A 27,525-nucleotide genomic window follows, 5' to 3' on the forward strand; every position below is an offset into this window, starting at 1 on the left:
CTCTTCTCATAAAAAAGCCAAGCCATAATGCTCAAGTAATAGTTATGAACTAAACTTGTTAAAACACATTGCTAACTGGGCCTCCCCTGGTGGCGCAGTGGTTGAGCACTGGGCTGCGAGGCTGCCCGCAGCCTCTGCAGCACCGGTTCGTTCCCCAGCCGCCCGCGAGGGTCCCACCAAAAAAAAAAAAAAAAAACACATTGCTAACTATAACCACTTTCCTCCAAGTCTGCCATTGCTTGGTGACATGTCCTCGGCTTGGACAAAAATCTCTCTAGGATTCAGTTTCCTGATTTATATAGTGACATGGTCAGAACAGGCAGTTAGTAAAGAACTTTAGCATAAATATTCTAATTAAGTGAATGGAAGCCAGTGAAATTTTTAACAGTTTAATATTGCTTTTAAAAAAATATTTGAGCAGTTATTCAAAATTACCTATAGAGAATGGGATTTGAAAGGAGAGAATAAAGAAAAGGTTGGTTAGAGAGCCTGCTCTTTGGGGAACTACTCATTGTTTAAGGGAAAGTAATACTTATATGTGAGGAAGGGGAGTCAAAAGTATGGAAAGGCCTTTTAAAAAAAGGAATCATCTCCCACCTACCCCACTCATGCCCAATGACATTTCCTAGTGTGAACTGCTCTGAACTTAAATTAAGTTTGTTAGCTGATTACCATGATAACATTATACTGCCCATATTTCTGCTTCCTGAATTGCCTTCTCTGGATATACTCTTCACCCCTGGGAGATTAGAGGAGGAACTTTCCTCTTCTGACCTAACTCCCAGTTTTGCTTGATTTTATTATTTTGCTAGATTGTCAAGATTATTGTGGGGGCTGGGACACAGTGGACAATGGTGGAGGAGGACTATGAGTACCTTTGTGATAAGTGTGGTGTGGTAACATATATCTGAAGAGGTATGAACCTGTACCTCTAAGTCATTTACAGTGTTGTGAACCAACATTGGGTAAACATAATCTTGTGTTGCTGATGAGAATCTGGTATTAGTATATTTCTTGTTCATTTGATGCTCATGTGGATTTTTTTAGACTTTAAACATTTGGGGGTCTTTTTCTTTATTCCTAGGGTTGTCAAATTTTGCCATGATGTATCTAGATGTGGACTGACATTTTTAACTACCTGTCTGCTTCATGCTCAAGCTAAAGACTAATCTTTCATGAGTTCAGGGAATTTTTTTCCTGTTATTTATTTAACTATATTGTTTTCATATGAAACTGACTATTCTATGGTAGCTATCTCTTTGGAGTATGCTGTGTTCTCATATTTCCTGAAATTTTTGTTACAGGTCATTATCTCAGTCTTAAAAATGTTTGACAGTTCATCAACTGAGTTATTTTCCAGTAATAGTTTTTATTTTCTAGTCACCTTTTCTTATTTTGTGACCATATAAATCCTACTTTATAAGGTTAATAATTAAAACTATATTTGTCTTCTGTTTCCCTTGGAGTCACTTGTTCTATTTATTAAGCTACAACTTTCTCCTTCCTCCAGTGTCAGGAGACCCTTGTAGTTGATGAATGAAGAATGAGCAAGGTTGCTGACAATAGATAGTCACTATGGACCAGTGTTCCACGCAGGTCTTTATATTAAAAGGGAGAAGTGACCAAAACCTTTGTCTGCGTGGGGTGGATGTATTGACTGACAAGTAAGCTTCCCTCGCTGGAGCTGAGGGACCTGCACTAATACCAATATAATTGTTTTATCTTCAGGAATGGAACTTTGAGTGGCACTTCCACATATAGTATTCTCTTGAAGTCTGAATTGAGAGTTATCCCAAGCTTGTCTCTGTCTCTCTTTCTGCCTTCAGTGTCCACACTAGGATCTCTACTAAGACACAGCACAAAAAGCAGTACTTGGAAGTATTGCCAGGGCATAAAATCAGGTGATGTTAGCCTGACAGAGTGCATATACCTGAGGTGGAGAGAGAAGTGGAAGGTGGGCTGTACTGGCCCAGCTGATGCACTGCGTGTACTCTTGGCATTTACTGATTCAAATTTTGAATTTTTATCTGACACTCCCCCACAGGAAACCTTCCTTAGGTCTGACAGAGAAGCAGTTCATAATGTGTTCTGTTTTTTCCATCAATCCAATCCAGTCCAATCTGCTTTTACTCTCGTAGTATTCTCTCAAACTGTCTTCTCCATTGCTAGCCTTTTTTATGGTGTATGCATGTTAAGATTTCTTTCTGACATATAATTTCATGCATTTCTGTGAAATCTCAGAAAAAAAAGAGGAGCCAGATATATTTACTGAAATCTCTGATTTCACTAATATTTTTTGTTAAGGAAAAATCACTTTGGTAGTTTTATTAAAATAGTACTTTATTATAAAGAAATTAAGCAATTCAGAAATTTGACGAAGATTTAAGCCACCCATAGTAATCATTATTATTATTGGTAAACATACTGGACTTTTTCTATGCCAATATACAATGATAAGATGGTTCATTTAGGAAACTGAGATTATATGACCTGTAATATATGAAATAAAAGTACTCAATACTTTCACTGAATATAAAAGGAGGAAAAGAAACTGAGATTAAAAAAAAGTTGTTAAACTTTAAATTAGTGCTTCTTCACCAAAAGAATTAATTTCTAAAGGATTCTTCTAAAATTATGAAAACATTAAAAATTAGAATTTTTTAATACCTATTGATAAAAATTTGATTTTTCCTATGAAAGAAATTAAGTCATTAACACCCTCATCAACTCCCTCCACTTTCCCATTTGTTAGTTATATATTATTTTCATATTGCCAGGATAATGTAATTGCCATTGAAATATAACCACAATCCTTGCAGTTGTTCAGCATTTGTTCTGTTGTCAAATGGATTGATTTCTAATATTAATCTTTTTATTATAGCAGTTTTACTAAAAAGTTCTTTATTTAGTTCTTAATCATGGGATTTTTTTTCTCTTTAGCAAAGCATTTTTTTTTTCAGATTAGTTCTCATATTACCTTTTTTTTTTTTAATCTTAAATTTTATTTTTATATTCCCCCATACAATTGCAAACGCCCCATTCTGACCCCAATCCTTCCCCTCCCGCCCCCCACCCCCCAAAAAGTGTCTCTGGTTCATAGTTTTTTGTTGATTTTGATTTTCACTTTCTTATATTCATTTTCCTGGTCCCTTATTTAAGTTTTCTAGATTCCTGCTATGAGTGAGACCATCCGGTATTTTTCTTTTTCTTTTTGGCTTATTTCGCTGAGCATGATCCCTTCCAGCGCCATCCATGTTGCTGCAAATTGCATGTGTTTATCTTTTTTGAATGCTGAGTAATATTCCATGGTATATATGTACCATATCTTCTTGATCCAGTCATCTACTTTTGGGCATTTGGGTTGTTTCCAAAGCTTAGCTATTGTAAACAGTGCTGCTATAAACATAGGGGTGCAGGTGCTCTTTGGAATTGATGTTTCTGTGTCCTTTGGGTAAATACCTAGGAGTGGAATTGCTGGATCATATGGAAGCTCTATGTTTACTAGGTCCAGAAATCTCCACACAGCTCTCCATAGTGGTTGGACCAGTTTGCACTCCCACCAACAGTGCAGAAGAGTTCCTTTTTCTCCACACCCTCGCCAACATTGGTTGTTGCTAGTTTTTTTAATATGTGCCATTCTCACTGGTGTGAGATGGTATCTCATGGTAGTTTTGATTTGCATTTCCCTGATTACAAGTGATGTTGAACATTTTTTCATATGTCTGTTGGCCATTTGCATTTCCTCTTCAGAGAAGTTTCTTTTTAGCTCTTCTGCCCATTTTTTGACTGGATTATTTTCTTTGTTGTTGCTGAGTCTCATCAGCTCTTTGCAGATTTTTGTGATCAGTCCTTTATCATTAGTGTTGGGTGCAAAAATGTTCTCCCAGTTGGTGGGGTTTCTCTTTGTTTTTGTTATTGTCTCTTTTGCTGTGCAGAAGCTCTTTAATTTGATGTAGTCCCAGCTGTTTATCTTTGTCTTCACTATCACTGCTTTGGGTGATGTGTCTGTAAAGATGTCTTTGATGTGCAAATCCCGTAGTGTTTCGCCTATATTTCCTTCTATGTATTTTATGGTTTCAGGTCTTATGTCTAGTTCTTTGATCCATTTTGAGTTGATTTTTGTGTATGGTGTGAGGTAGTGGTCAAGCTTCATTCTTTTGCATGTAGCGACCCAGTTTTCCCAGCACCATTTATTGAACAAACTTTCTTTGCTCCAATGCATAGTCTTTGCTCCTTTGTCAAAGATTAGCTGACCATAAATCTGTGGGTTTATTTCTGGATATTCTATTCGATTCCATTGGTCTGTATGTCTGTTCTTGTTCCAATACCATGCAGTTTTTGATGATTATGGCTTTGTAGTATAGTTTGAAGTCTGGGAGTTTGATGCCTCCATTTCCTTCTTTTTTTTTTCAGTAGAGCTTTGGCTATTCGGGGTTTTTGGTGATTCCATATGAATTTCATCAATAATTGTTCTATTTCTTTGAAGAATGCCATTGAGATTTTGATTGGAATAGCATTGAATCTGTATATTGCTTTTGGTAGGATGGCCATTTTAATAATGTTTATTCTTCCAATCCATGAGCAGGGGATGTCTTTCCATTTCTTTGTGTCTTCTTCTATTTCTTTTAACAGTGTTTTATAGTTTTCTTTGTATAGGTCCTTTACCTCTTTTGTTAGATTTATTCCCAAATATTTGATTTTTTTGTTTCAATAATAAAAGGGGTGGTTTTTTGATTTCTTCTTCTTCAGATTTATTGTTTGTGTATAGGAAGGCTACTGACTTTTGCGTGTTGATTTTGTATCCTGCCACTTTACTGAACTGACTGATGAGTTGAATTAGTTTTTCTGTGGAGATTTTGGGGTTCTCTATGTATATTATCATATCATCTGCAAATAGTGATAGTTTGACTTCTTCTTTTCCTATTTGGATTCCTTGGATGTCTTTCTCTTGTCTTATTGCTCTGGCTAGGACTTCCAGTATTATATTGAAAAGCAGTGGTGAGAGTGGACATCCTTGTCTTGTTCCAGATCTTAATGGAATTGCTTTCAGCTTTTCACCATTGAGAATGATACTGGCTGTTGGCTTGTCATAGATGGCCTTTATGATGTTGAGGTATGTTCCTTGTATCCCAAGAATTTCAAGGGCTTTTATCATGAATGGGTGTTGCACTTTGTCGAAAGCTTTCTCAGCATCTATTGATATTATCATATGGTTTTTATATTTCTTTTTGTTGATGTGTTGGATAACGTTGATTGATTTTCGGATGTTAAACCATCCTTGGGCCCCTGGAATGAATCCAACTTGGTCGTGGTGAATTATCTTATGGATACATTGTTGGATTCTGATAGCTAAAATTTTATTGAGGATTTTTGCATCAGTGTTCATTAGGGAGATTGGCCTATAGTTTTCCTTTTTTGTGTTGTCCTTATTCGGTTTTGGTATTAGTATAATATTGGCTTCATAGAACGTGTTTGGTATTGTCCCTTCCTTCTCAATTTTTTGGAAGAGTTTGTGAAGGATAGGCACTAATTCGTCTCTGAATGTTTGGTAGAATTCATTTGTAAATCCATCAGGCCCTGGGCTTTTGTTTTTGGGGAGGTTTTTGATTACCATTTCAATTTCGCTGCTTGTAATTGGTCTGTTTAGGTGTTCTATTTCTTCTTTATCTAGCTTTGGGTGATTGTAGAGTTGTAGGAATTTGTCCATCTCCTCTAGATTGTTGAACTTGTTTCCATGTAACTGTTCATAGTAGTTACTGATTATTCTTTTGATTTCTGCTGTGTCCGTTGTGATTTCTCCTCTTTCATTTATGATCCTGTGTATTTGTGCTTTCTCCCTTTTTTCCTTTGTGAGCCTGGCTAGGGGTTTGTCTATTTTATTTATTTTTTCAAAGAACCAGCTCTTGGTTTCATTGATCTTTTGGATTGTTTTTTTTAGTTTCAATTTCATTTATTTCTGCTTTGGTTTTTATTATTTCTTTTCTTCTACTGGATTTGGGTTTTTTTTGTTGTTCTTTTTCTAGATCTTTGAGCTTCGAGATTAGGTTGTTTCTTTGAGTTCTTTCTTGTTTTTTGATGTGAGCTTCTATTGCTATATATTTTCCTCTTATTACTGCTTTTGCTGCATCCCATATATTTAGGATATTGGTGTCCTCCTTGTCATTCAATTCAAAGAATTTTTTAATTTCTTCTTTGATCTCCTCAATAGTCCAGTGGTCTTCCAGTAGTGTGGCTTTTAATCTCCATGAGGTAGGATAGTTCCTTGCCTTCTTTTTATGATTTATTTCTAGTTTGATGCCTTCGTGGTCAGAAAAGATGGTTGGAATGATTTCAATCTTGGTGTATCTGTTGATGTTTGTCTTGTGCCCCAGTATGTGATCGATCCTGGAGAATGATCCGTGTGCGCTTGAGAAAAATGTGTACTCCGTTTTTTTTGGGTTTAGTGTTCTGTAGATGTCTGTTAAGCCCAAATGCTCTAGGTCCTTATTTAGAGCTTTAGTTTCTTTACTTATTTTTTGTCTTGTTGATCTATCCATTGTTGATAGTGGTGTGTTGAAGTCTCCCACTACGTATGTGTTTTCTCTGATGTCTGTTTTCAGAGAGGACAACAGTTGTCTGATATATTTTGGTGCTCTTTCGTTTGGTGAGTATATGTTAATGAGTGTTATTTCTTCTTGAAGTATTGTCCCCTTAATCATAATGTAGTGACCATTGGGGTCTCTTTTTATTTTTTTGAGTTTGAAGTCTGTTTTATCTGATATAAGTATAGCTGTTCCTGCTTTCTTTTTTGGCCCATTTGCTTGTAGGATTGTTTTCCATCCTTTGACTTTGAGCCTATTTTTATCTTTTGTAGCTAAATGTGTTTCCTGGAGACAGCAAAAGGTTGGGTTTTGATTCTTAATCCAGGCTGCAACTCTGTGTCTTTTTATTGAAGAGTGTAGTCCATTTACATTTAGAGTTAATATTGATATGTTAGCATCTGTATTTGCCATTATGTTTGTCTTTCCTTTGATTTTATTTATTTATTCTTTTAATAACTTTTTTTTTTTTTTTTTTTGGTCTTCTTTCGTTGTTATTCGTCCCTCTGAGGTTCTGGCTTTAGGATTCCTTGTAGTATTTTTTGGAGTGGGGGTTTATTCGTAATGAAATTCCGGAGTTTCTCTTTGTCTGGGAAGGTCCATGTTCTTTCTTCATGGAGGAAAGAGAGCTTTGCGGGATAGAGTATTCTTGGTTGGCATCTGTTTTCTTGGAGTCTGTTGACTATGTCCCTCCACTCTCTCCTTGCCCGTAGTGTTTCTTCAGAGAAGTCTGATGTCAGCCTGATCGGTTTTCCTTTGAATGTTATCTGTTTCTTCCCTCTTGTCAGCTTCATTATTTTTTCCTTGTCCTGGATTCTTGGGAGCTTAGCAAAGCATTTTTTGAAGAAGGGTGTATGTGTGCTATATACCCTCAGCTCTTTCATAACTGTATTATTTTCTATGGATTTAATCTTCTCTTCGACACGTTTTTCTTCTAAGTTTTGTAGATGTCCTGTTGCCTTCTTAAAATGGATGTCCTATAGAGGAATCAAAATTAGACTGATTTTCTTTAATTTTCAAGATTTTTTTTTGCCTAGATGCCCCAAAATTTCATTCTTTTTTCTTTAAATTCAAAATCTTTAGCAGAGTATATTTTCATGTTATTAATACAGTATGAAAATTTCCTTTGACTACTTTATATTTTTCTGTGAACAAATCTAGATTTTTATTTCAGGTAAATGTTCTTTAATATATCTTTGAGTTATTTTTCTATTCCATTTTTCTAAATTTTTAATACAACTTTATGCTCCTTTGCTTTGAACTATTATCTTCTTTCTGCTTGCAGATTTTCATTTGTCTTTTTAAATCTGCATTCATTGGGATAATCTCAAACCTTTCTGTTAATAACACAGTTTCAAGTTTCCTACTATAAAATATATCCTGTGTACAGAAAACAAAAGTGAATATAAATACAAGGTGTAAAGGAAACTAACCAAATAAATGCATATATCCCCCCAATCTAGCTTAAGAACTAAGATAATATGACTATATATTAAAATTCCTGCATGCCTCTCCCAGATTCTATACCTTCCATTTACTCCTATAAAGGTGCCAACATCATGAGGTTTTTAGTTTAACATAGGAATTTAAATAATAGTTTAGTATATCCTAATCAATAGGTAACTTTTAAATACATTTGACATTTTTTATAAAAGTAATCATATTACCTATTCAGTAACCTGCTTTTTATCCCCCTTAAAATTTTGCTTATCAAATTTATTTATTGTAATACATGTCCCTGTAATTCTTTCTCACTGTTGAATGGTACTCAGTACAGATATACTGCCATTTATTCATTTCCTTGTTAATTGTTATTTCTGATTTAGTTTACAATTTTTGTTTTATAACAACCAATATTATAAAAAAATTTATGGACATTCAAAATCTCTCTAGAATATATACTTCTAGTGGGTAATATGTCTAAGATGTAGGATAAGCACCTTTTTGGTTTATTGAATAATGCCAAATGGTTTTCCAATGGTAATATTCTTTCCCTGTATATTGGTTATATGTTGATATTATTCTTTAAGTATGTAGCTCTGTTTCCTTGGGCTTAAAATTTTTTCCTTTAAATCTGAATTCTCTTTCTTTATCACCTCATCTTTAAATTCTTATTCTTTTTTTATTTATATATATTTTATATCATTGTTCATTTTTGTACAATGTTTGCTTTCTTTTCTTAGGCATAGTCCCCATAGAATTTCCACCACCAATTCATCCATGCACCATAACCATAGTCCCTTGTGCTTCCTGCCTTTGTTTTGATCCCTACCCCCTCCAACACCACAGAATGTCTCTTATTTATAGTTGCTGTTTTTTGCTTTGTTGCATTTTTTATGGTTACTATTTTTTTCCCTGATCCCTTATTTGGCTCTCCTATATTCCTCCTATAAGTGAAACGATCCAATATTTTTCTTTTTCCTTCTGACTTATTTCACTGAGCATTATCCCTTCTAGCTCCATCCATGTTGCTGCAAATGGCATTAGTTTATCTTTTTTGATTGCTGAATAGTATTCCATTGTGTATATATACCATGTCTTCTTGATCCAATTGTAAATTCTTACTCTATTTAATTTCTAGTCTCTTTCATCTATATTTTCCTTTGTACTGTCATTTGATTTGATCCTTGAAATAGCACTAAGAAGTACGTGCTATCATTATTCTCATTATAGGGGCAAAGAAATGAACTTCCAAGAAATTGTGTCTTGGAAGTCTTACTGTGTAAGTGGAGGACTTAAGGCTAGTACCCAAGTCTCTTACCCAAAAAAAATCGTTCTTTGCCTTGAGACAGAATGTATTAAATCCTTTATCTTTGAACACTAATTAATCTTCCAAACTGAACAGCATAAATAAACACATTAAACACACATAGCTCAATGAAAAACCTCTGAAATAAGACAAGAGGAGCAGCATACCAATGAAACTACTGTCCTGTCATTTTTGTTACTATGAAACTGAAAAGATGAATTCTGTTGCTGCCACCACCTCAGAGTTGTGTGTGTGTGTGTGTGTGTGTGTGTGTGTATTCTTTAAGCAACTGGTAAGAGTGACAGAATTATTGACACAGACTTTCAAAAACCAATTTAATAACAAGGAAACAGGAGCAAAATGAGGATATCTTGTATCTTGATGGGTTTTGGGGAAAAAGAGCGTTTGTTGGGAATCTCCCTCTAGCCTGATCTCTTAGAGAAGGATTAAATCACACTGGGAAAACCTGTGCAGCAATGAATAATGAAGCCTTCCTCTGGGCTAAAGACCTTTTCCAACACTTGGAGGGAACTATTGAAGTTCATTTTCTCCTGAAAAGGATAGGTCTACCTAATTTCAGTTTGGGGACAATGTACATGAAGTGATAGGCTAACCTAAAATTATCTGTGTTGAGACTGTTGTAAACCAAAGATGAGGGAGGCAGCAAGACTTAGTCAAATAGCGTGTTTCGTATCTGCAATTAGTTGTTCTTACTGACTTTATGACCTACTTTCAAATATGTTTGTCAGGGAATTGTATTCAAGCCTAAGATAATCAAATACCTATTTTCATTGTTTCCTGAAGGTTGATTTATGAGAGGTAAATAAAAACTCAGGGGAGAGAAAAAATACAAAATATTCAAATAAGCTTGGATGCCTTTCACTTAACCAAGTAAAACAGTTTCTTTACTTTAGAATTCCTCAAATCTATTAATTAACTTGCTGTTGGATTCTGTAAGTTTGTAAGAGGAATATATATTAGAAGGAAGTTCCAAAATTATTTGATCTTGAATTCTATCTTCACACATTACTAGAACACATTTTTGGGGCAATTTTGCTTTTTTCTAAGTGTAAAGTGTTAGAACTAAGGAGCCATAGAACAACTTAAGTTTTAACTCTAATTTGCAGGACAAGAAGCTAAAATTTAGAGGGTTCAAATTATTTCTCCAAGGCCATAAAGCACTTTGGTAGTGAAGGTAGGGCCACAATCCATATCTTCAGATTCCTGATCTAGTGTTCTTAGAGTTTGCCTAAAAGTAGGTGAGTAATAAGGTTCAGTGACCAATAAGCACGCCCGTTTGCTCACTTTTTCTGCATGGTCTTCTTTACTAGTGAGACTAATGAGAAGCAGAATTTCTTCCTGTGAAACCCAAATTGCCTTGTAATGTTGCCACTTTGCAGTGGTGGGAAAGATGATGAATGAAGCACACCAGTCGTGGAGCAGGTTTACAAGGCAAGACTCTGCTACTCAAGCAATAGTTCTTGTGCCATTTACTGAAAGCATACAGGCTAGTTAAAGCTGATCATGTGACAATAGTATGAGATCCAAGTTCTGGAGGGTGGGATTGGAATGGGGGGCAAAGTTTTACAAGGAACAGAAAGGGGACATCATGGACCATATGTCAAGACATTTGCATCAGCAAAGTATTTGATGTTATCACAGGCAGAGTTATCCTGAGACTACCGTGGAGTTAGTCATATAATCAGTTCTACAGCAGCCTAGGCATCCCAGGGGCTGCCTGGGACAAGATAGTCAAGGAATGCTCTGCTGTGATTTGCAGATAGCAAATAGGTCACAGTTGCCCATGAGTGGCCAATTTGTAGCCAACTCATAGGAACTTACATTCAAACAGCTCATAAAGTCTTCTTTGAAGTCATTTATCTGATCTTCCTGAAGATTCCAGAGTCTAGGATTATTTTCTATAAATTCTCCATATGAAGTCCAAATATATTCTATATTGAGCCCTCCTTCAAAACTTAGACAGAAAAACTACTTTTCTAACATCCCAATCTAGTCAACAATGCAGTTTTATAAACTGAGATTGTATAAATATCTTTCCATCCCATAAACAGAATTTAGATAGGACTTAAAATTTAGAAATCAAATTACCTTTCTGGCAGGCAGTAGAGCAATATGATTAAGAAACCCTTACAAGTAGGGCCTCCTTGGTGGTCTAGGGGTTAAGTCTCAGCACTACCACCACAACAGCCTGAGTTTGATCCCTGGCCGGGGAACTAAGCTAACCCACATACAGCACCCACCGCTCCCTTAGCAATGTATTTCAGTAGATCTGCCTGTTCTGCTCCCCAGTGGACATTAGTAACCAAAAGAAAATCAAGGAAATACAAGATTATGTAAAGATTTTGAGAGAAATTGAGAGGAATGACTAGTATTAAAGAATTGAGGTTGGTTTTCATTTGATGATGTTGAGTTGATGACCAAGCACACTAGAGTAGAAGTCCAGGTGATGGCTGGAACACAAGTGAGAAAACACACATAAAGGTGTAGTTTGGACAGTCACCCGCAGTGGAGTCATAGTTAGAGCCAGACAGATGAGTGGACTCTCCTGGAGGAGAAATTACAGAGAACAGCAGGGCACCCGAGCTTTACCTTTCAGACCTTCCTCCATAGACACCCACAAACTTGACTTCATTTGTGGAACGATGATAGACTGGAATTCCTCAAGTCCTTGCATATGAATAAATGTTGATATTGGATGACATTCATATATTTTTCTTCATCCTTTTCCCTTAAATCAGAAATTACTTTGGAGTTTAAAATTAGCATTTATATAATGACAGCTTTGGAGATGTTGAGATGATTTTGCTAAGTGAAATTTTTAAGCCAGTAAGTGTAAGAGAGTCACTGGATAGTTTGCTTATTTGTGGGCTATTATCAAAATAAACTGGCCAAGTACAGCAAAAATAATTCTTAGACTCTCTTGGTTACCAGAGGCAAAGGGAGGAGGAAAGGGGGTAAAACATCAGCAGGGCATTTTAGTGGCAGGTGTGTTAAACATAAGCACATATGGCGGGATGGCGTTGTACCCCCCAAATGACATAGGAAGGTAAATGATTCACAAATTATTATAATGTAAGAAAAAAAATAAAGAAAAGACGGTTATTAAGCTTATCAGGTCAATGTTGGTGAGTAACACCTTAGAAGATAGGACTAGGAGTCAAATTCCTTAAGCATGTAAAGGAGTGCTCATAAACTGTGAAGCTGCAATAGGAATATCACAAATGCATGATATGCTGCATGAAGAAAGAGATCAAGTTACAAAAATAGAAAATAGAAGGTCTCTGACTATATGTAAATACAGTTATCTAACAGTCGTAGGGAACCATACTTGAAAAGGAATGTACTGTATTATCTATGTTGGTACATATAAGATACTAAGTAAATCTCCTATTTATTAGGAAATATTTTTCAGGACATAGACAAACGTAATAATGCCATCACTGTGTCCTATTTGGCATTAAGAAGAAATATATAAAAAATATATTAAATAGACATCTCCTCAAGCTCCCTCTTTTAAGAGAGTTCAAAGTTATTAAATTGGATAAAGAGGACATCAAAGTAAATGAATACAAACCTGTAAAAGGCACTTCTAAAGAAAGGTTAATTAATGAATATGGAATTATTAGTTTTTGGAATCAAAAGACCAAGGGATAATTTAATAAGGATCAGAATCGTTAATTTGTGCAAGATTATTATACAGAGCTTCTTGGCATCTTTATTGTTGCTAGAACACTGGGAAATAAGCTGAAACCATTAATTAAAAAAAAAAAACTCCCCAAATACATATGTATATATAAACTTTACCCAGGACCACATATACACATATATGTCAAACTGTTAGTAATTATTTTTGCATGTGGTATGATTCTAGGTGATTTTGTTCCATATCTGTATCTTCTATTTATTGCAAACAGGAAATATTTATACAACAAGAAAAATAAGTTTATTTTTAAAAGATTTTACAGGAAAAAATATTGGTTCCCTCTCACCCCTATTGTACTGTCCCTCCTTAATCTATTAAACTTAAATTTTTCAGGAGGTTGTGTATAATAATAATATCCTATTCTGGTTTTTTTTTTTTTTTTTTTTTTGTAGATGCTTGTGAAAAATAACCGCCTTTCAGACAAGATCATTGTTTTGCCAGGGAAAATTGAGGAAATCTCACTTCCTGAGGCTGTAGATGTGATAATTTCTGAACCAATGGGATACATGCTGTTCAATGAAAGGATGCTGGAGAGTTACCTTCATTCCAAAAAATGGCTGAAAGCAAACGGTGAGTTGGCTAATCGGTGGGATAGAAAATAAGCTAACTTTCCCCCCATTATTTATCCTAGATAGAAAGGAGGAGAGGATATTACTTTTACACCAATTCTTTTTTTTCTCCTCTAACTCTTCTTTAACAAATGAAATGATCTTCAACTATAAAGGGCATTATGCCATGTAGTTTTCAACATGGCCTTGAAGACTAATTACAAATTACATATTTCTTCCTGTTTCTATTGCTTGCTTTCCAGACATTTGGCCTAACATTTGACTTTTTGACTTTGATTTCCTTGACTGTATTATTAAAAATAACCTTTAAAGCCTTTGCAAGTGTTGACCCTCTATAATTTGGGAAACTCTCTGGGGTTTGCTTGTTTTGTGACAAATTCTTTTCCTACTGTATGTCTCTCTTTCCTTGTGACCTCTGTGTATAATTGAGATACTAATATAAAATCCAGTATTCTTTTTGTTCCTACCAACTGTCTGCATGTGCTTATCAATTTGCATAAATTATTTTATGAAACCCTGATAGTATGAATGATAAAGGTGTTAAATGTATTTGAAGGGTTGATACTGAGGCTCTCAATGATTTTGTATCCCTCATGCAGGGCACATTGGCAATGTCTGGAGACATTTTTGGTTATCATAATTGGAGAAAGGGGTACACTGGCATCTAGTAGATAAAGCCCTTGGATGCTGCTAAATTTCTTTTAATACACTGGATATCAAAGAGTTATTTAGCCCAAAATGTTAATAATGCCTTGGCTGAGACTTCAGTTAGTGGGAGGTACTATCAGAATGCTCACTTAAAGATAAAACTGAAACTCATTGGGGGAAAGCAACTTGGTAAGGCCACAACTCTAATGAGTGACTAGGAATTTAACCCTGACCTTGAAGCCCACACTTACAACTCCTGCATCCACTGCAACTTTCTACTCTGCACCAGAGTGGACACATTTCAACAGCACTTTGTTTCCAATTAAGGCACAAAAGGTAATAATCGGTTAAAAAGAAAGTTGCCCTTTTCATGTGAATTGCTGCTTCTTACCCCAGTTTTATTGAAATTACCAGGTAGCACCCTACCTTGATACCCAATGAAGGCAAAATTGTGAAGAGTTCAGCTCCTGCTCACCAAGTTACACATATGTGTATACACATATGTTTATGTATTTAAGTAAAGCTGAAGGCTCATGTATAATTTCCTACATGCTTAAACATCTAGAGGCTCAGAAATGGGCACTTAAAAAAAAAAGAACTCATGCAAAAGTAAATAAATATACAGACCAAGTATGCCTAATGCAAAGAACCTCATTAGCATTCTCTTGTACAACAACCAGGGATGATCTTGAAAACCTTGTGTTCTTGTGATAAAATTGAAAAGAAAAAGTAAACAACAAAGCTGCTTGAATTTCTTCTCTAATGCCCCTGGAAAGAATTTTTATTTTTCTAGATTTTTTTCCAAATGGTTAAATTCTTCTGTATGAGATTTTAAGCATAGTTAATGTGCATCCATTTAAGTTGCTCTAAACTGAATACTGAATATTTAGACTTAATATCTGGGCATCCAATTCCCCACAGATATAAAATGAATATGAAATTTTATGTTGGGCTATGCATCTTTAACTAGACAATAGAAATGAATACTGATTTTATCAGTTTTCTAGCCTGTGTGTTCCTGAGGGAAGGATGATTGATTCTTTTCTAATTATTTGTGTTTTCCATCAAAATAAGACATAGTTGACAGCATCAAATAAAGTAAAAAAGGCTTGTAATGAAAAATAGTAACCCTCAGTCACAGTTCTTCCTAAACTGGGACTGCACTCCAAATACTATCCCTTCCTATTTGCTGTTTTTTCTATTATTTACCTACATATTTCTGTATAAAATTATATTGCTATTCTTGTCACTCTCTGAGAAGTAAGCTCTCTTACATAGCAGCTTCTTCCTTTTCTGAATCACCCTCATCTCAATATATTTATGCAGGTCCTCAATGCAAACCCTTAGGGCCAGATACATTTCAGAATTTAGAATATGAAGGACTTTGGAAATGTAATGCAGTCTTCTCCTATGTATTACTTAACATCTCCAGTGGGATCCAAGACAACACTCCCAAATGAAACACATATTTCTGCAACAAAACATGTGAATGTGGATACCAAGTAGAATTAAAAAAGACGAAAAGAGACTTCACATCAGTTCAGGTCATATTTAACTATCAAGTGATGGTATTGAATACGTGCAAAAATCTGTTGCTTTTCAGAATTTTTTGAATTTCAGAATTTAGTATAAGGAAAGATGAACTTACATCATTTTTTAAGTTAGTCAATACTTACATTATTATGACAATGTAAATATTGTCCCATGCTGAGTGAGGTGGTATACTAAGTACATGTGATTGTGTATTTTCCTCTTCATTTTTCCTTCTTGGAGTTTATTGCCTGGCTTTTTTCTTTTTTTTTCTTTTTTTAATTAATTAATATATTTTACATCATTGTTTATTTTTGTACAATGTTGTTTGCCTGGCTTTTTCATTAGCTGAGTTTTCTATGCACTTATGACTAAGGGTTCCATGAGCTAACATGACTGCCAGATTAGTGTTTATTCTTTATAAATTTTCCCTTTATAATTCTCTGTCCTCTTCTACCATATATGAAAGGTTGGTCTCCAGTCCTATTGCCTGGCTACTTTACTTTGACTTTCCATCATCATTCTTTTATCTTCTTTTCTGGTTTACACCGTCATTTCAGTAAAGTATGTTCTCTCATAGCTTTTAGAGAAAGCTATGAGATTTACTTTTTATTGAATTGTTGTATTATCATTTTGTTGGGTAAGGCATTTAACTTGCAAAATTTTTTCGTCCATTATTTTTTTAACTGTTTATTTTTAAATAAACATCCAGTGGAATTCACAAAGACAAGTGTCTCTAGTATCCTTCAATGCTTGTATCTTATATAACTATACTATCAGAGCTATGAAATTGATATCAGTAAAATGAGTATGTGTACTTTTGTACCATTTTATCACATGTAGTTTTTGTATGACAGCAGTCAAGATACAGAACTATTCTAGTACCAAGAGATCTTTCTCATACTACTTTTCTATGGTCACACCCACCTTCATACCCATTATCCCTAATATCTCTTCTGACATTTTCCTCAATATTTTTAAGATATCTTTTTTGGGATTTCTGGTTTCCACTACATCTATTGGAGAAGTCCCGTCACATACTCACTCCTGATCCTTGAGTGTACCAAGTTTTTATCTCTGGACACTTTTAGTATCTTCTCTATTTCCAGTGTTTTTAGTATAAAACATTTTAAATTCTTGTGCTGGGCATTCGGAATGTTAAATCAGAAGTCTTATTTCCTCAACTCTGAATTTTTCTTGTATTTTACTTTTTATGATTTTTTTTCCTTTCCATTTATCAGATATTTCTGCATTTCCTTGATGCTCCGAATATCCTCCTCTGAAGCTTCCCAAATTTATTTAAGCAGTAATACTTACTACTTTTCTAAGATTATTCAATATCCTTCTATCTTGATATTGAAAAACTACCAAGCAATCATTGTTTTGACACCAATACTAGAGATTTAGAAAGGGACCTGCAAATAGTGTAACTATCATGCTCCTTCTCTGAGCACCTCTGAAAAGATCCTAAATTAAAAAAAAATTATTCTATTTTAATAGACATTGAAAGCATAAAGTATGAGGTTATTGACCAGTGGATGAGATTACACCTTTGGATTTTGCTCTCTCACTTATTAATTCTGTGATTGTGATCTAGTCATTTAAATTCCCCTGTTCCTCAGTTTTCCCACTTACAAAATGGGTATAAAGATAGAACACAATTTATATTATTAAGAGAACTAATTGAGTTAATACATGGAAAGCTCCCCAAAACATTTCATGGCAGATTTAACATAATCAAAAAATGTTAGCTATTGTTATTCCTGTTATTGTTATAATTGTTGTTATATGATAATAGTATCTCCAGTTTCATAGGCAATCCTCATTTCTGATTAGGGTTAAATTCCATCTTTCTTTCATGTGCAATTTAGTAAATGATTACAAAAAAGTCGCCCTTTGATGATAATGTTGATCACCAGACTACATACTCAAAAAGGCTGAATTTCAGGCAGGCAAGTATAGGTGTTTATTTGCCCACTAAAGAATCTGCCTTTTCTCTGGTGTAAATTTCAGGAACAAGAGACAAATGTGGGTTTCTCAGCATGGAGGATGGTGAACCTCTCTATATGCATAGATTGTAACAGTGCTTGAAAAGGCAAGTAATGAATTCAACGCCTAAGAATAAAAATAATGCTATAGGATGATGGAATGTTGTTTATTTTCAAAAGTAAGTGATTTTACAATGTGTAAAAGAACAAATAAAATACCCAAGATTCCAAGCACAGGATATCAAGAAAGGAAAAAAAGCCAAAAGCTGAGATGATAAACATCGATATGTCAGGTCAGAAGCCTTACCTAAGACTACAAGCTTTTCTCAGTACATAGCTTTGTTATTTGCTTTGATATTCCTTTTCATATCTCCTACAGTCTTCTGCCTCATTTTCTCAACTTTGCTTTGAGGTAAAATCATATTTTAACCTGTTGTATAATAGATGAAATAAAATTAAACAGTGGGGTTGATTAAGTGACAAGTGAATGTACCTTCAATCAGAAGATGGTTGGTGTCAACTGTTGCCTTTTTCTCATTAGGAATGATGTTTCCAACGTTCAGTGATATCCACTTGGCCCCCTTTTCTGATGAACAGCTCTACATGGAGCACTACTCCAGAGCCAACTTCTGGTAATGTTCTCTTCTCTCTTCACTTCCTTTTCCTTTTCCAGAGCTTCTCAACCTACTCACATTTAGGTCATATAATGGGGGCTCAAAAGGAACCTGTCCTGTGTACTAGGATATTACTGCATAGCATACCCAACTTCTACTAACTAGTAGCACCTTCCCCCCAGTTGTGACAACAAAAATGTCTCCAGACATTGCCAAACTTCCCCTTTAGGATCAAAACCTCCCTGCCTTCAGTAGACAAATTGGAGAACCATGTATTTAATATCAAACATCCAAAAGTCTACTCTGCTACTAACATGACAGCTACCCTTCCTACCTCCACCCCCGCTGTCCCTCCCTTTCCACTTTGCACCATTCATTCCTTTGGTTCAGATCTATGACTTCTACTGGAATGTGCCTTTGTCAGAGAACATATCAATCGATTTATGTTGATGTGGTTGAATTGATCAGATTTGGAGGAGGTTTTACACTAATTGACTTAACTCTGGGGCAGTTTACTTCTCCCTCTGAGACTTGGTTTCTTCGTTTGTAAAATGACAGCTAATACAAAACCTCTGACATTTCTAAAATTGCATTCCTTCGGACATTGTTTTCTAAGAACTGCTCTTATAAGAAAGAAAGAAGGAAAATTGGACCCTTGGGAAGGAGATATTGGAAGATAGTGAACTCTTGGGAGGGCAAAACAAAACAAATAGCATTGAGTAGAATGCTACATGTGGCGGGAGCATGAGCATCTGCTAGCAGATGGGTGAGGATGGATACTAAATTGTAAACTGGTAGTTCCTGCTGAGGTCTACAGAGCCCTCCAACTCAAGTATATCCAAAGTTGATTTCTGGTTTTTTTCTCTTTGTAATCCTACCATATCTCCTATATAGAAAAGATGAACAGTTTCTTTATTTTTTACTGTTTATTATTTGGTTGTATCCCTACTATACTTGCTCCCTACCCCACCCACCATAGAATATAATTACCACAAGGGCCAGAATTTTATCTGTTTTCACTAATATATCCCAAGAACCCAGAACAGGGCCTGAGACATGGTAGGTTCTCATAAAATATTTTTCAAGAAGCAAAGATTCCAGTAATCTCAAGCTTGTGCAGAAATAATTATTATTAAGAATTTTGTTTCATATATGTTCAGTTTTTCTTTACAAAATCACAAGCAAAACACAAATACCATTTGTTGATTTGCAAACTGACCCTTATATAGAGAGGGCCAGGAGTGACTGAAGAAAAAGCAGACCACCCCAGACTAGTAGGCAGCAATTTTAATAAGCAAGTGAATTTAGATATAAGACTTATTTTGGGGGCTACAAAATTAACAGATCTCTACATCTGCCCACCAGAATCTTAAAAATGTTCATAGAGAGGGCCTCCCTGATAGTGCAACGGGTTGAGTGCAGCGCTGTGAAGCTGTTCGCAGCTTCTGCAGTGTGGGTTTGATACACGCCCAGCCCGGGAGATTCCCATGTGGCGCAGCAGACCTCTCCTGTCTCGCCCGCTGCTCCCCTCAGCAGTGCTTTCAGTTTGTCTGCCTGTTCTGCTCCCATTCTGTCTCTGGTGAATCCTTTCACCCTCCACGCCTCTGGCCTGTACCCCAGCTGTTGTATAAATAAAAAATAAATCTTTAGCAAAAAAAAGAAAAATATTAAAAAAAAAAGTTCATAGAGGCCTTTGGTCCCATAGACTGTCCCGATGGTCTCAACAACAGGTTGCTCTCTCAGTTCTATATCCTTGAAAATTACTCTGACTGTAGGAGCAGTGGCTGAATGTACCTTTCAAAACCAGGGAGGGGTGAGGAGGTCATCCAGAAACACAGGAGGTTAATTAATAATTGTCTCTCAGCACTTATTTATTTTTCCATATGATCTTGAAAATCAGTTTGTCTAAATAACAATAAAAAAGGCTTCATTTTCATTAAGATTATTAGTAAATTCTAAATTATCTGGGGGACAGTGGGTACTTTTATGTTACTTTTCCCAACCAAGGATATTATTCAAACACTTTTTTTTTCCTTAGAAGCATTTTAATGATTTTTCCTCTCAGATTTTGCACGTTTCTTATATTTAATCTTTTTTTTGCTATTATTTTCTAGTTAATTACTATTTTAATTCTATAAATTCTTTAAGAAGCAATATTCAGGTATTATTTATGTTTTAAAAGGCAATAAAATTTTATTAAACTGTGTTCTCCCTATTCTGCAAGAAATAATGTTAAAGTGAACATTCTTTTGTGAAAAACTTGGTGTGCATTTTGATTATTTCTTTACAATAAATTACTAGTAGAGTTACTAGACCAAAAGGTGTGAAGAAAGAACTTTAAAAAAATTTTTCTTATATATTGCCAAATTGCCCTGTAGAAAGTTTTGCCAATTAACACTTCTACCAGTGGTATATGAGACTGTCTGCTGAGTCTTGCCCATACGGGATATGTTTTTTTAAATGCCAATTTGATTTGCAAAAAAAAAAAATGGTGGCCAATTTATTTTTAATCTTTATTTCTTTGATAGCTGGTGTATTTGAATGGTTTTATTTTTAGTCAACAAACACAAAAATGTTTTAAATATATATAGTTATCAAAATTCACAGCCTTTACTTTCCTAATTTCCCTCCCTTTATAATGAGGTTTCTACCTAGACTACTAGCACATGGGCCTTTGTTGCATGCACAACAGAGAACATACGCAAAAATTGTATGATTTCCATTAGAAGAGGTAAAGTAGATATGGCTGAGAGGAGAAAGAGAGGTTAAAAAAATGACTTGGCTGTATTCTGAAGCAATGAGATAAGAGACTAGAGGAATAAGTAATGGGCTAAATGAATAAAATGATCAGATATGATGAGGTGTCAGTCCTCTCCTGACTTTCCTGCAGCACCTGACACTGTTGACTCTTCACTTCCCTTCTGAAGCCTAACCTGTTTTTTTTCCTTCCTTCCTGGCCCCTACTTCTCAGTCTCCTTTGCTGATTCTTCTTCATGACCCAAATCTTTAACCTTGGATTGACTCCAGGTTTTGTTGTTAGATGTCTTCCCTTTTTTGTCCCCTTCACCTCCTTACTGATCTCAATCAGTCTCGTACTACAAATAATCTTTATGTTGCTCACTCCCAGCCCAGACCTCTCCTCAAACCATAGACTTTGGAGGTCCAGCTGCTTATTGACAGGTCTACTTAGATATATTTTGGGCATCTTAAATTTAACATATCCAAAGGCAAACTCCTGTTCTTCACCATCACCCCCTGACTACCCCTGCAAGACAAAACAAAGACAAAATAAGAAAAACAAAATACCCTGCTATTCTACCAGTCTTGCAGTAGCCTCCTAATCCATTTTCTCTTTTTAAATAATTAAAATGCTATTGATGACACATTATTCAACTTCTTCAGCTCAAAACTTTCCAGGGGCTTCCAATTTTATGCATAGTAAAAGCCAAAGCTCCTACAAAGAACAGTGAGGGTCTACATGATCTAGTTCTATCCTGATACTCCCCTGACATCATCATCTCCTACTCTTTTTTTTTCCTGTTTTTTTTTCCCATCATCTCCTACTCTTCCCTTTATCTTTCACAGTGGTTTCCTTAGTTAGTTCTCTTGTCCATACCATGCTTGATCCCACCTCACTGCTTGAAACACAGATAGCCTGTGGTGTGTCCTTACCTCCAAGACATTAATTAAAAATGATCATCTCTTTCTTCCTGAAGTCCTATTCTCAAGAAGCTTGAGATGGACTAGTTTGCTATATGTCATATATAATGTTTATAGAACATAAAAGCATGACCAAGTCAGGCAATAATTAAAATCTGGATGAATCAGTTGCTAGGGGCCAGACTGAACAGTATGCAGTTCTTGCTTCTGTCAGCTACTAGCTGTAAAACCTTAGCCAAGTTTACCTAATCTCTTTGAGATACAATTTTCCTAATTGTAAAGTAGATATAACATTCAATAGTATCTTTCCAGGAGAAGGGGAAGTTTTAGTTTGAGAGATAGGTCCTCTACTTAAACCTTCCTACTATAATACCCCTTTCTTCACAGGCTAGTGTAAGAGTTCTGCCAGATGTTAAATGCATCTATCCTAATTATAGATCAGGGACTGAGCAACTAACCACAGGATAAATATGAACCCAGTAGGATAGCATGTAAGACGTATTTGATTCAAAACTTCATTTACTCCCTAACCTCTACAAGTCCTCACTAACTACGGTATTCAGAATTCCCTGGTATCAAACTTCTTAGCTAATACACCTCAAAAAATCAAGGTGTTCTTCCTCCAACACAGTTGCTTTGTCATAGAAACAGGTCCCTCTGGAGAAGAACTGGGAAATATTTACCATATGTGCTTGTGGTAGAATTTCCTCAAGGGTCAGGGCCTCTACTTTGGTCATGGACCTGTGGTGTCTGTATCCATAAATCAGATCTGGAAAACTAGTTCTGGAAAGGGGGTGTGGGGGGCGGAACTAATCTTTCCATTTGACAGCTGACAACATGCTGATCACTAACTAACATTTTTGTTGTACATGTTGAGACTATCCTAGTTGACTGCGCATCTGTTTCACCTCCGATAGCACGAGAATCTATAAGCAGCCCCCACTGATCCCTGTAGGTCAAGGTATACTGATTGCCACTGCAACCTTACTTCCCAACACTGTGATTATGTCATTCCTGTCTAAGTTAATTACAGCTTTCTTCCTTCTGACATTCTGAAATTCCATCCAGATTGTGTTCATGGGAGCAGAGTTTTTTTTTTTTTTTTTTTTTTATAAATTTTATTGTTATATTCCCCATACAATTGCAGCCCCCCATTCTGACCCCAATCCCTCCCTCCGCCCCCGCCCCCTAAAAGTGTCTCTGGTTCATAGTTTTTTGTTGATTTTGATTTTCACTTTCTTTATGTTTTTCATTTTCCTGGTCCATTATTTAGTTTCTAGATCTGCTATGAGTGAGACCATCCGGATTTTTCTTTTTCTTTTTGGCTTATTTCGTGAGCATGATCCCTCCAGGTCATCCATGTTGCTGCAAATTGCATGTGTTTATCTTTTTTGAATGCTGAGTAATATTCCATGGTATATATGTACCACATCTTCTTGATCCAGTCATCTATTTTTGGGCATTTGGGTTGTTTCCAAAGCTTAGCTATTGTAAACAGTGCTGCTATAACATAGGGGGTGCAGGTGTCTTTGGAATTGATGTTTCTGTGTCCTTTGGTAAATACCTAGGAGTGAATTGCTGGGTCATATGGAAGCTCTATGTTTAGTAGGTCCAGAAATCTCCACACAGCTTTCCACAGTGGTTGGACCAGTTTGCACTCCCACCAACAGTGCAGAAGAGTTCCTTTTCTCCACACCCTCGCCAACATTTGTTGTTTGCTAGTTTTTTAATATGTGCCATTCTCACTGGTGTGTAAATGGTATCTCAGGTAGTTTTGATTGCATTTCCCTGATGACAAGTGATGTTGAACATTTTTTCATATGCCTGTTGGCCATTTGCATTTCCTCTTCAGAGAAGTTTCTTTTAAGCTCTTCTGCCCATTTTTTGACTGGATTATTTTCTTTTTGTTGTGTGAGTCTCATCAGCTCTTTGCAGATTTTTTGTGATCAGTCCTTTATCATTAGTGTTGGTGCAAAATGTTCTCCCAGTTGGTGGGTTTCTCTTTGTTTGTTATTGTCTTTTGCTGTGCAAAAGCTCTTTAATTTGATTTATAGTCCCAGCTGTTTATCTTTGTTTTCACTATCACTGCTTTGGGTGATGTTGTCTGTAAAGATGTCTTTGATGTGCAAATCACGTAGTGTTTCGCCTATATTCCTTCTATATATTTTATGTTTTCAGGTCTTATGTCTAGTTCTTTTAATCCATTTTGAGTTGATTTTGTGTATTGTGTGAGGTGGTGGTCAAGCTTCATTCTTTTGCATGTAGCGACCCAGTTTTCCCAGCACCATTTATTGAACAAACTTTCTTTGCTCCAATGCATAGTCTTTGCTCCTTTGTCAAAGATTAGTTGACCATAAATCGTGGGTTTTATTTCTGGATTTTCTATTCGAATCCATTGGTCTGTATGTCTGTTCTTGTTCCATACCATGCAGTTTTGATGATTATGGCTTGTAGTATAGTTTGAAAGTCTGGGAGTCTGATGCTCCATTCCCTTCTTTTTTTTCAGGAGAGCTTGGCTATTCGGGGGTTTTTTGTGATTCCATATGAATTTCATCAATAATTGTTCTATTTCTTTGAAGAATGACATTGAAATTTTGATTGGAATAGCATTGAATCTGTATATTGCTTTTGGAAGGATGGCCATTTTAATAATGTTTATTCTTCCAATCCATGAGCAGGGGATGTCTCTCCATTTCTTTGTGTCTTCTTCTATTTCTTTTAACAGTGTTTTATAGTTTTCTTTGTATAGGTCCTTTACCTCTTTTGTTAGATTTATTCCCAAATATTGATTTTTTGTTTCAATAACAAAAGGGATGGTCTTTTCGATTTCTTCTTCTTCAGATTTATTGTTTGTGTATAGGAAGGCTACTGACTTTTGCGTGTTGATTTTGTATCCTGCCACTTTACTGAACTGATTGATGAGTTGAATTAGCTTTTCTGTGGAGTTTTTGGGGTTCTCTATGTATAATATCATATCGTCTGCAAATAGTGATAGTTTGACTTCTTCTTTTCCTATTTGGATTCCTTGGATGTCTTTCTCTTGTCTTATTGCCCTGGCTAGGACTTCCAGTATTATATTGAAAAGCAATGTGAGAGTGGACATCCTTGTCTGTTCCAGATCTTAATGGAATTGCTTTCAGCTTTTCACCATTGAGAATGATACTGGCTGTTGGCTTGTCATAGATGGCCTTTATGATGTTGAGGTATGTTCCTTGTATCCCAAGAACTTCAAGGGCTTTTATCATGAATGGGTGTTGCACTTTGTCGAAAGCTTTCTCAGCATCTATTGATATTATCATATGGTTTTATATTTCTTTTTGTTGATGGTTGGATAACGTTGATTGATTTTCGGATGTTAAACCATCCTTGTGCCCCTGGAATGAATCCAACTTGGTCGTGGTGAATTATCTTATGGATACATTGTTGGATTCTGATAGCTAAAATTTTATTGAGGATTTTTGCATCAGTGTTCATTAGGGAGATTGGCCTGTAGTTTTCCTTTTTTGTGTTGTCCTTGTTCGGTTTTGGTATTAGTGTAATGTTGGCTTCATAGAACGTGTTTGGTATTGTCCCTTCCTTCTCAATTTTTTGGAAGAGTTTGTGAAGGATAGGCACTAATTCGTCTCTGAATGTTTGGTAGAATTCATTTGTAAATCCATCAGGTCCTGGGCTTTTGTTTTTGGGGAGGTTTTTGATTACCATTTCAATTTCGCTAATTGTAATTGGTCTGTTTAGGTGTTCTATTTCTTCTTTATCTAGCTTTGGGTGATTGTAGAGTTGTAGGAATTTGTCCATCTCCTCTAGATTGTTAAACTTGTTTCCATATAACTGTTCATAGTAGTTACTGATTATTCTTTTGATTTCTGCTGTGTCCGTTGTGATTTCTCCTCTTTCATTGATGATCCTGTTTATTTGTGCTTTCTCCTTTTTTTCCTTTGTGAGCCTGGCTAGGGGTTTGTCTATTTATTGATTTTTTCAAAGAACCAGCTCTTGGTTTCATTGATCTTTTGGATTGTTTTTTTAGTTTCAATTTCATTTATTTTCTGCTTTGGTTTTTATTATTTCTTTTCTTCTACTGGTTTTGGGGTTTTCTTGTTGTTCTTTTTCTAGATCTTTGAGCTTCGAGATTAGGTTGTTTTCTTTGCGTTCTTTCTTGTTTCTTGATGTGAGCTTCTATTGCTATATATTTCCTCTTATTACTGCTTTTGCTGCATCCCATACATTTAGGATATTGGTGTCCTCCTTGTCGTTCAATTCAAAAAATTTTTTAATTTCTTCTTTGATCTCCTCATTAGTCCAATGGTCTTCCAGTAGTGTGGTTTTTAATCTCCATGAGGTAGGAAAGTTCCTTGCCTTCTTTTTATGGTTTATTTCTAGTTTGATGCCTTCATGGTCAGAAAAGATGGTTGATATGATTTCAATCTTGGTGTATCTGTTGATGTTTGTCTTGTGCCCCAGTATGTGATCGATCCTGGAGAATGATCCGTGTGCGCTTGAGAAAAATGTGTACTCCGTTTTTTTGGGGTTTAGTGTTCTATAGATGTCTGTTAAGCCCAATTGCTCTAGGTCTTTATTTAGAGCTTTGGTTTCTTTACTTATTTTTTGTCTTGTTGATCTATCCATTGTTGATAGTGGTGTGTTGAAGTCTCCCACTACGTATGTGTTTTCTCTGATGTCTGTTTTCAGAGAGGACAACAGTTGTCTGATATATTTTGGTGCTCCTTCGTTTGGTGAGTATATGTTAATGAGTGTTATTTCTTCTTGAAGTATTGTCCCCTTGATCATAATGTAGTGACCATTGGGGTCTCTTTTTATCTTTTTGAGTTTGAAATCTGTTTTATCTGATATAAGTATAGCTGTTCCTGCTTTCTTTTTTGGTCCATTTGCTTGTAGGATTGTTTTCCATCCTTTAACTTTGAGCCTATTTTTATCTTTTGTAGCTAAATGTGTTTCCTGGAGACAGCAAAAGTTGGGTTTTGTTTCTTAATCCAGGCTGCAACTCTGTGTCTTTTTATTGAAGAGTTTAGTCCATTTACATTTAGAGTTAATATTGATATGTTAACATCTGTATTTGCCATTGTGTTTGTCTTTCCTTTGATTTTATTTATTTATTCTTTTAATAACTTTTTTTTTTTTGGCCTTCTTTCATTGTTATTCGTCGCTCTGAGGTTCTGGCTTTAGAACTCCTTGTAGTATTTTTTGGAGTGGGGGTTTAGTTGCAATGAAATTCCGGAGTTTCTGTTTGTCTGGGAAGGTCCATATTCTTTCTTCAAAGAGGAAGGAGAGCTTTGCGGGATAGAGTATTCTTGGTTGGCATCTGTTTTCTTGGAGTCTGTTGACTATGTCCCTCCACTCTCTCCTTGCCCGTAGTGTTTCTTCGGAGAAGTCTGATGTCAGCCTGATTGGTTTTCCTTTGAATGTTATCTGTTTCTTCCCTCTTGCCAGCTTCATTATTTTTTCCTTGT

At 35.7% G+C, this 27,525-nt stretch overlaps 1 protein-coding gene across 1 annotated transcript in view; it reads left to right on the forward strand.

Moving 5' to 3' along the window:
• The window catches only part of PUM3 (pumilio RNA binding family member 3), a 331,728-nt gene that overhangs the window by 170,199 nt on the left and 134,004 nt on the right, over positions 1–27,525 (forward strand). The window contains exons 6-7 of the mRNA XM_054688948.1: positions 13,444–13,621; positions 18,328–18,418. Of these exons, the coding sequence (XP_054544923.1) occupies positions 13,444–13,621; positions 18,328–18,418 (269 nt within the window). The remainder of the gene's footprint in view (positions 1–13,443; positions 13,622–18,327; positions 18,419–27,525) is intronic.

This window comes from Talpa occidentalis, unplaced genomic scaffold (assembly GCF_014898055.3).
Source record: "Talpa occidentalis isolate TD23 unplaced genomic scaffold, MPIMG_talOcc4v2.1 talOcc4.7, whole genome shotgun sequence".
Taxonomy (NCBI): domain Eukaryota; kingdom Metazoa; phylum Chordata; class Mammalia; order Eulipotyphla; family Talpidae; genus Talpa; species Talpa occidentalis.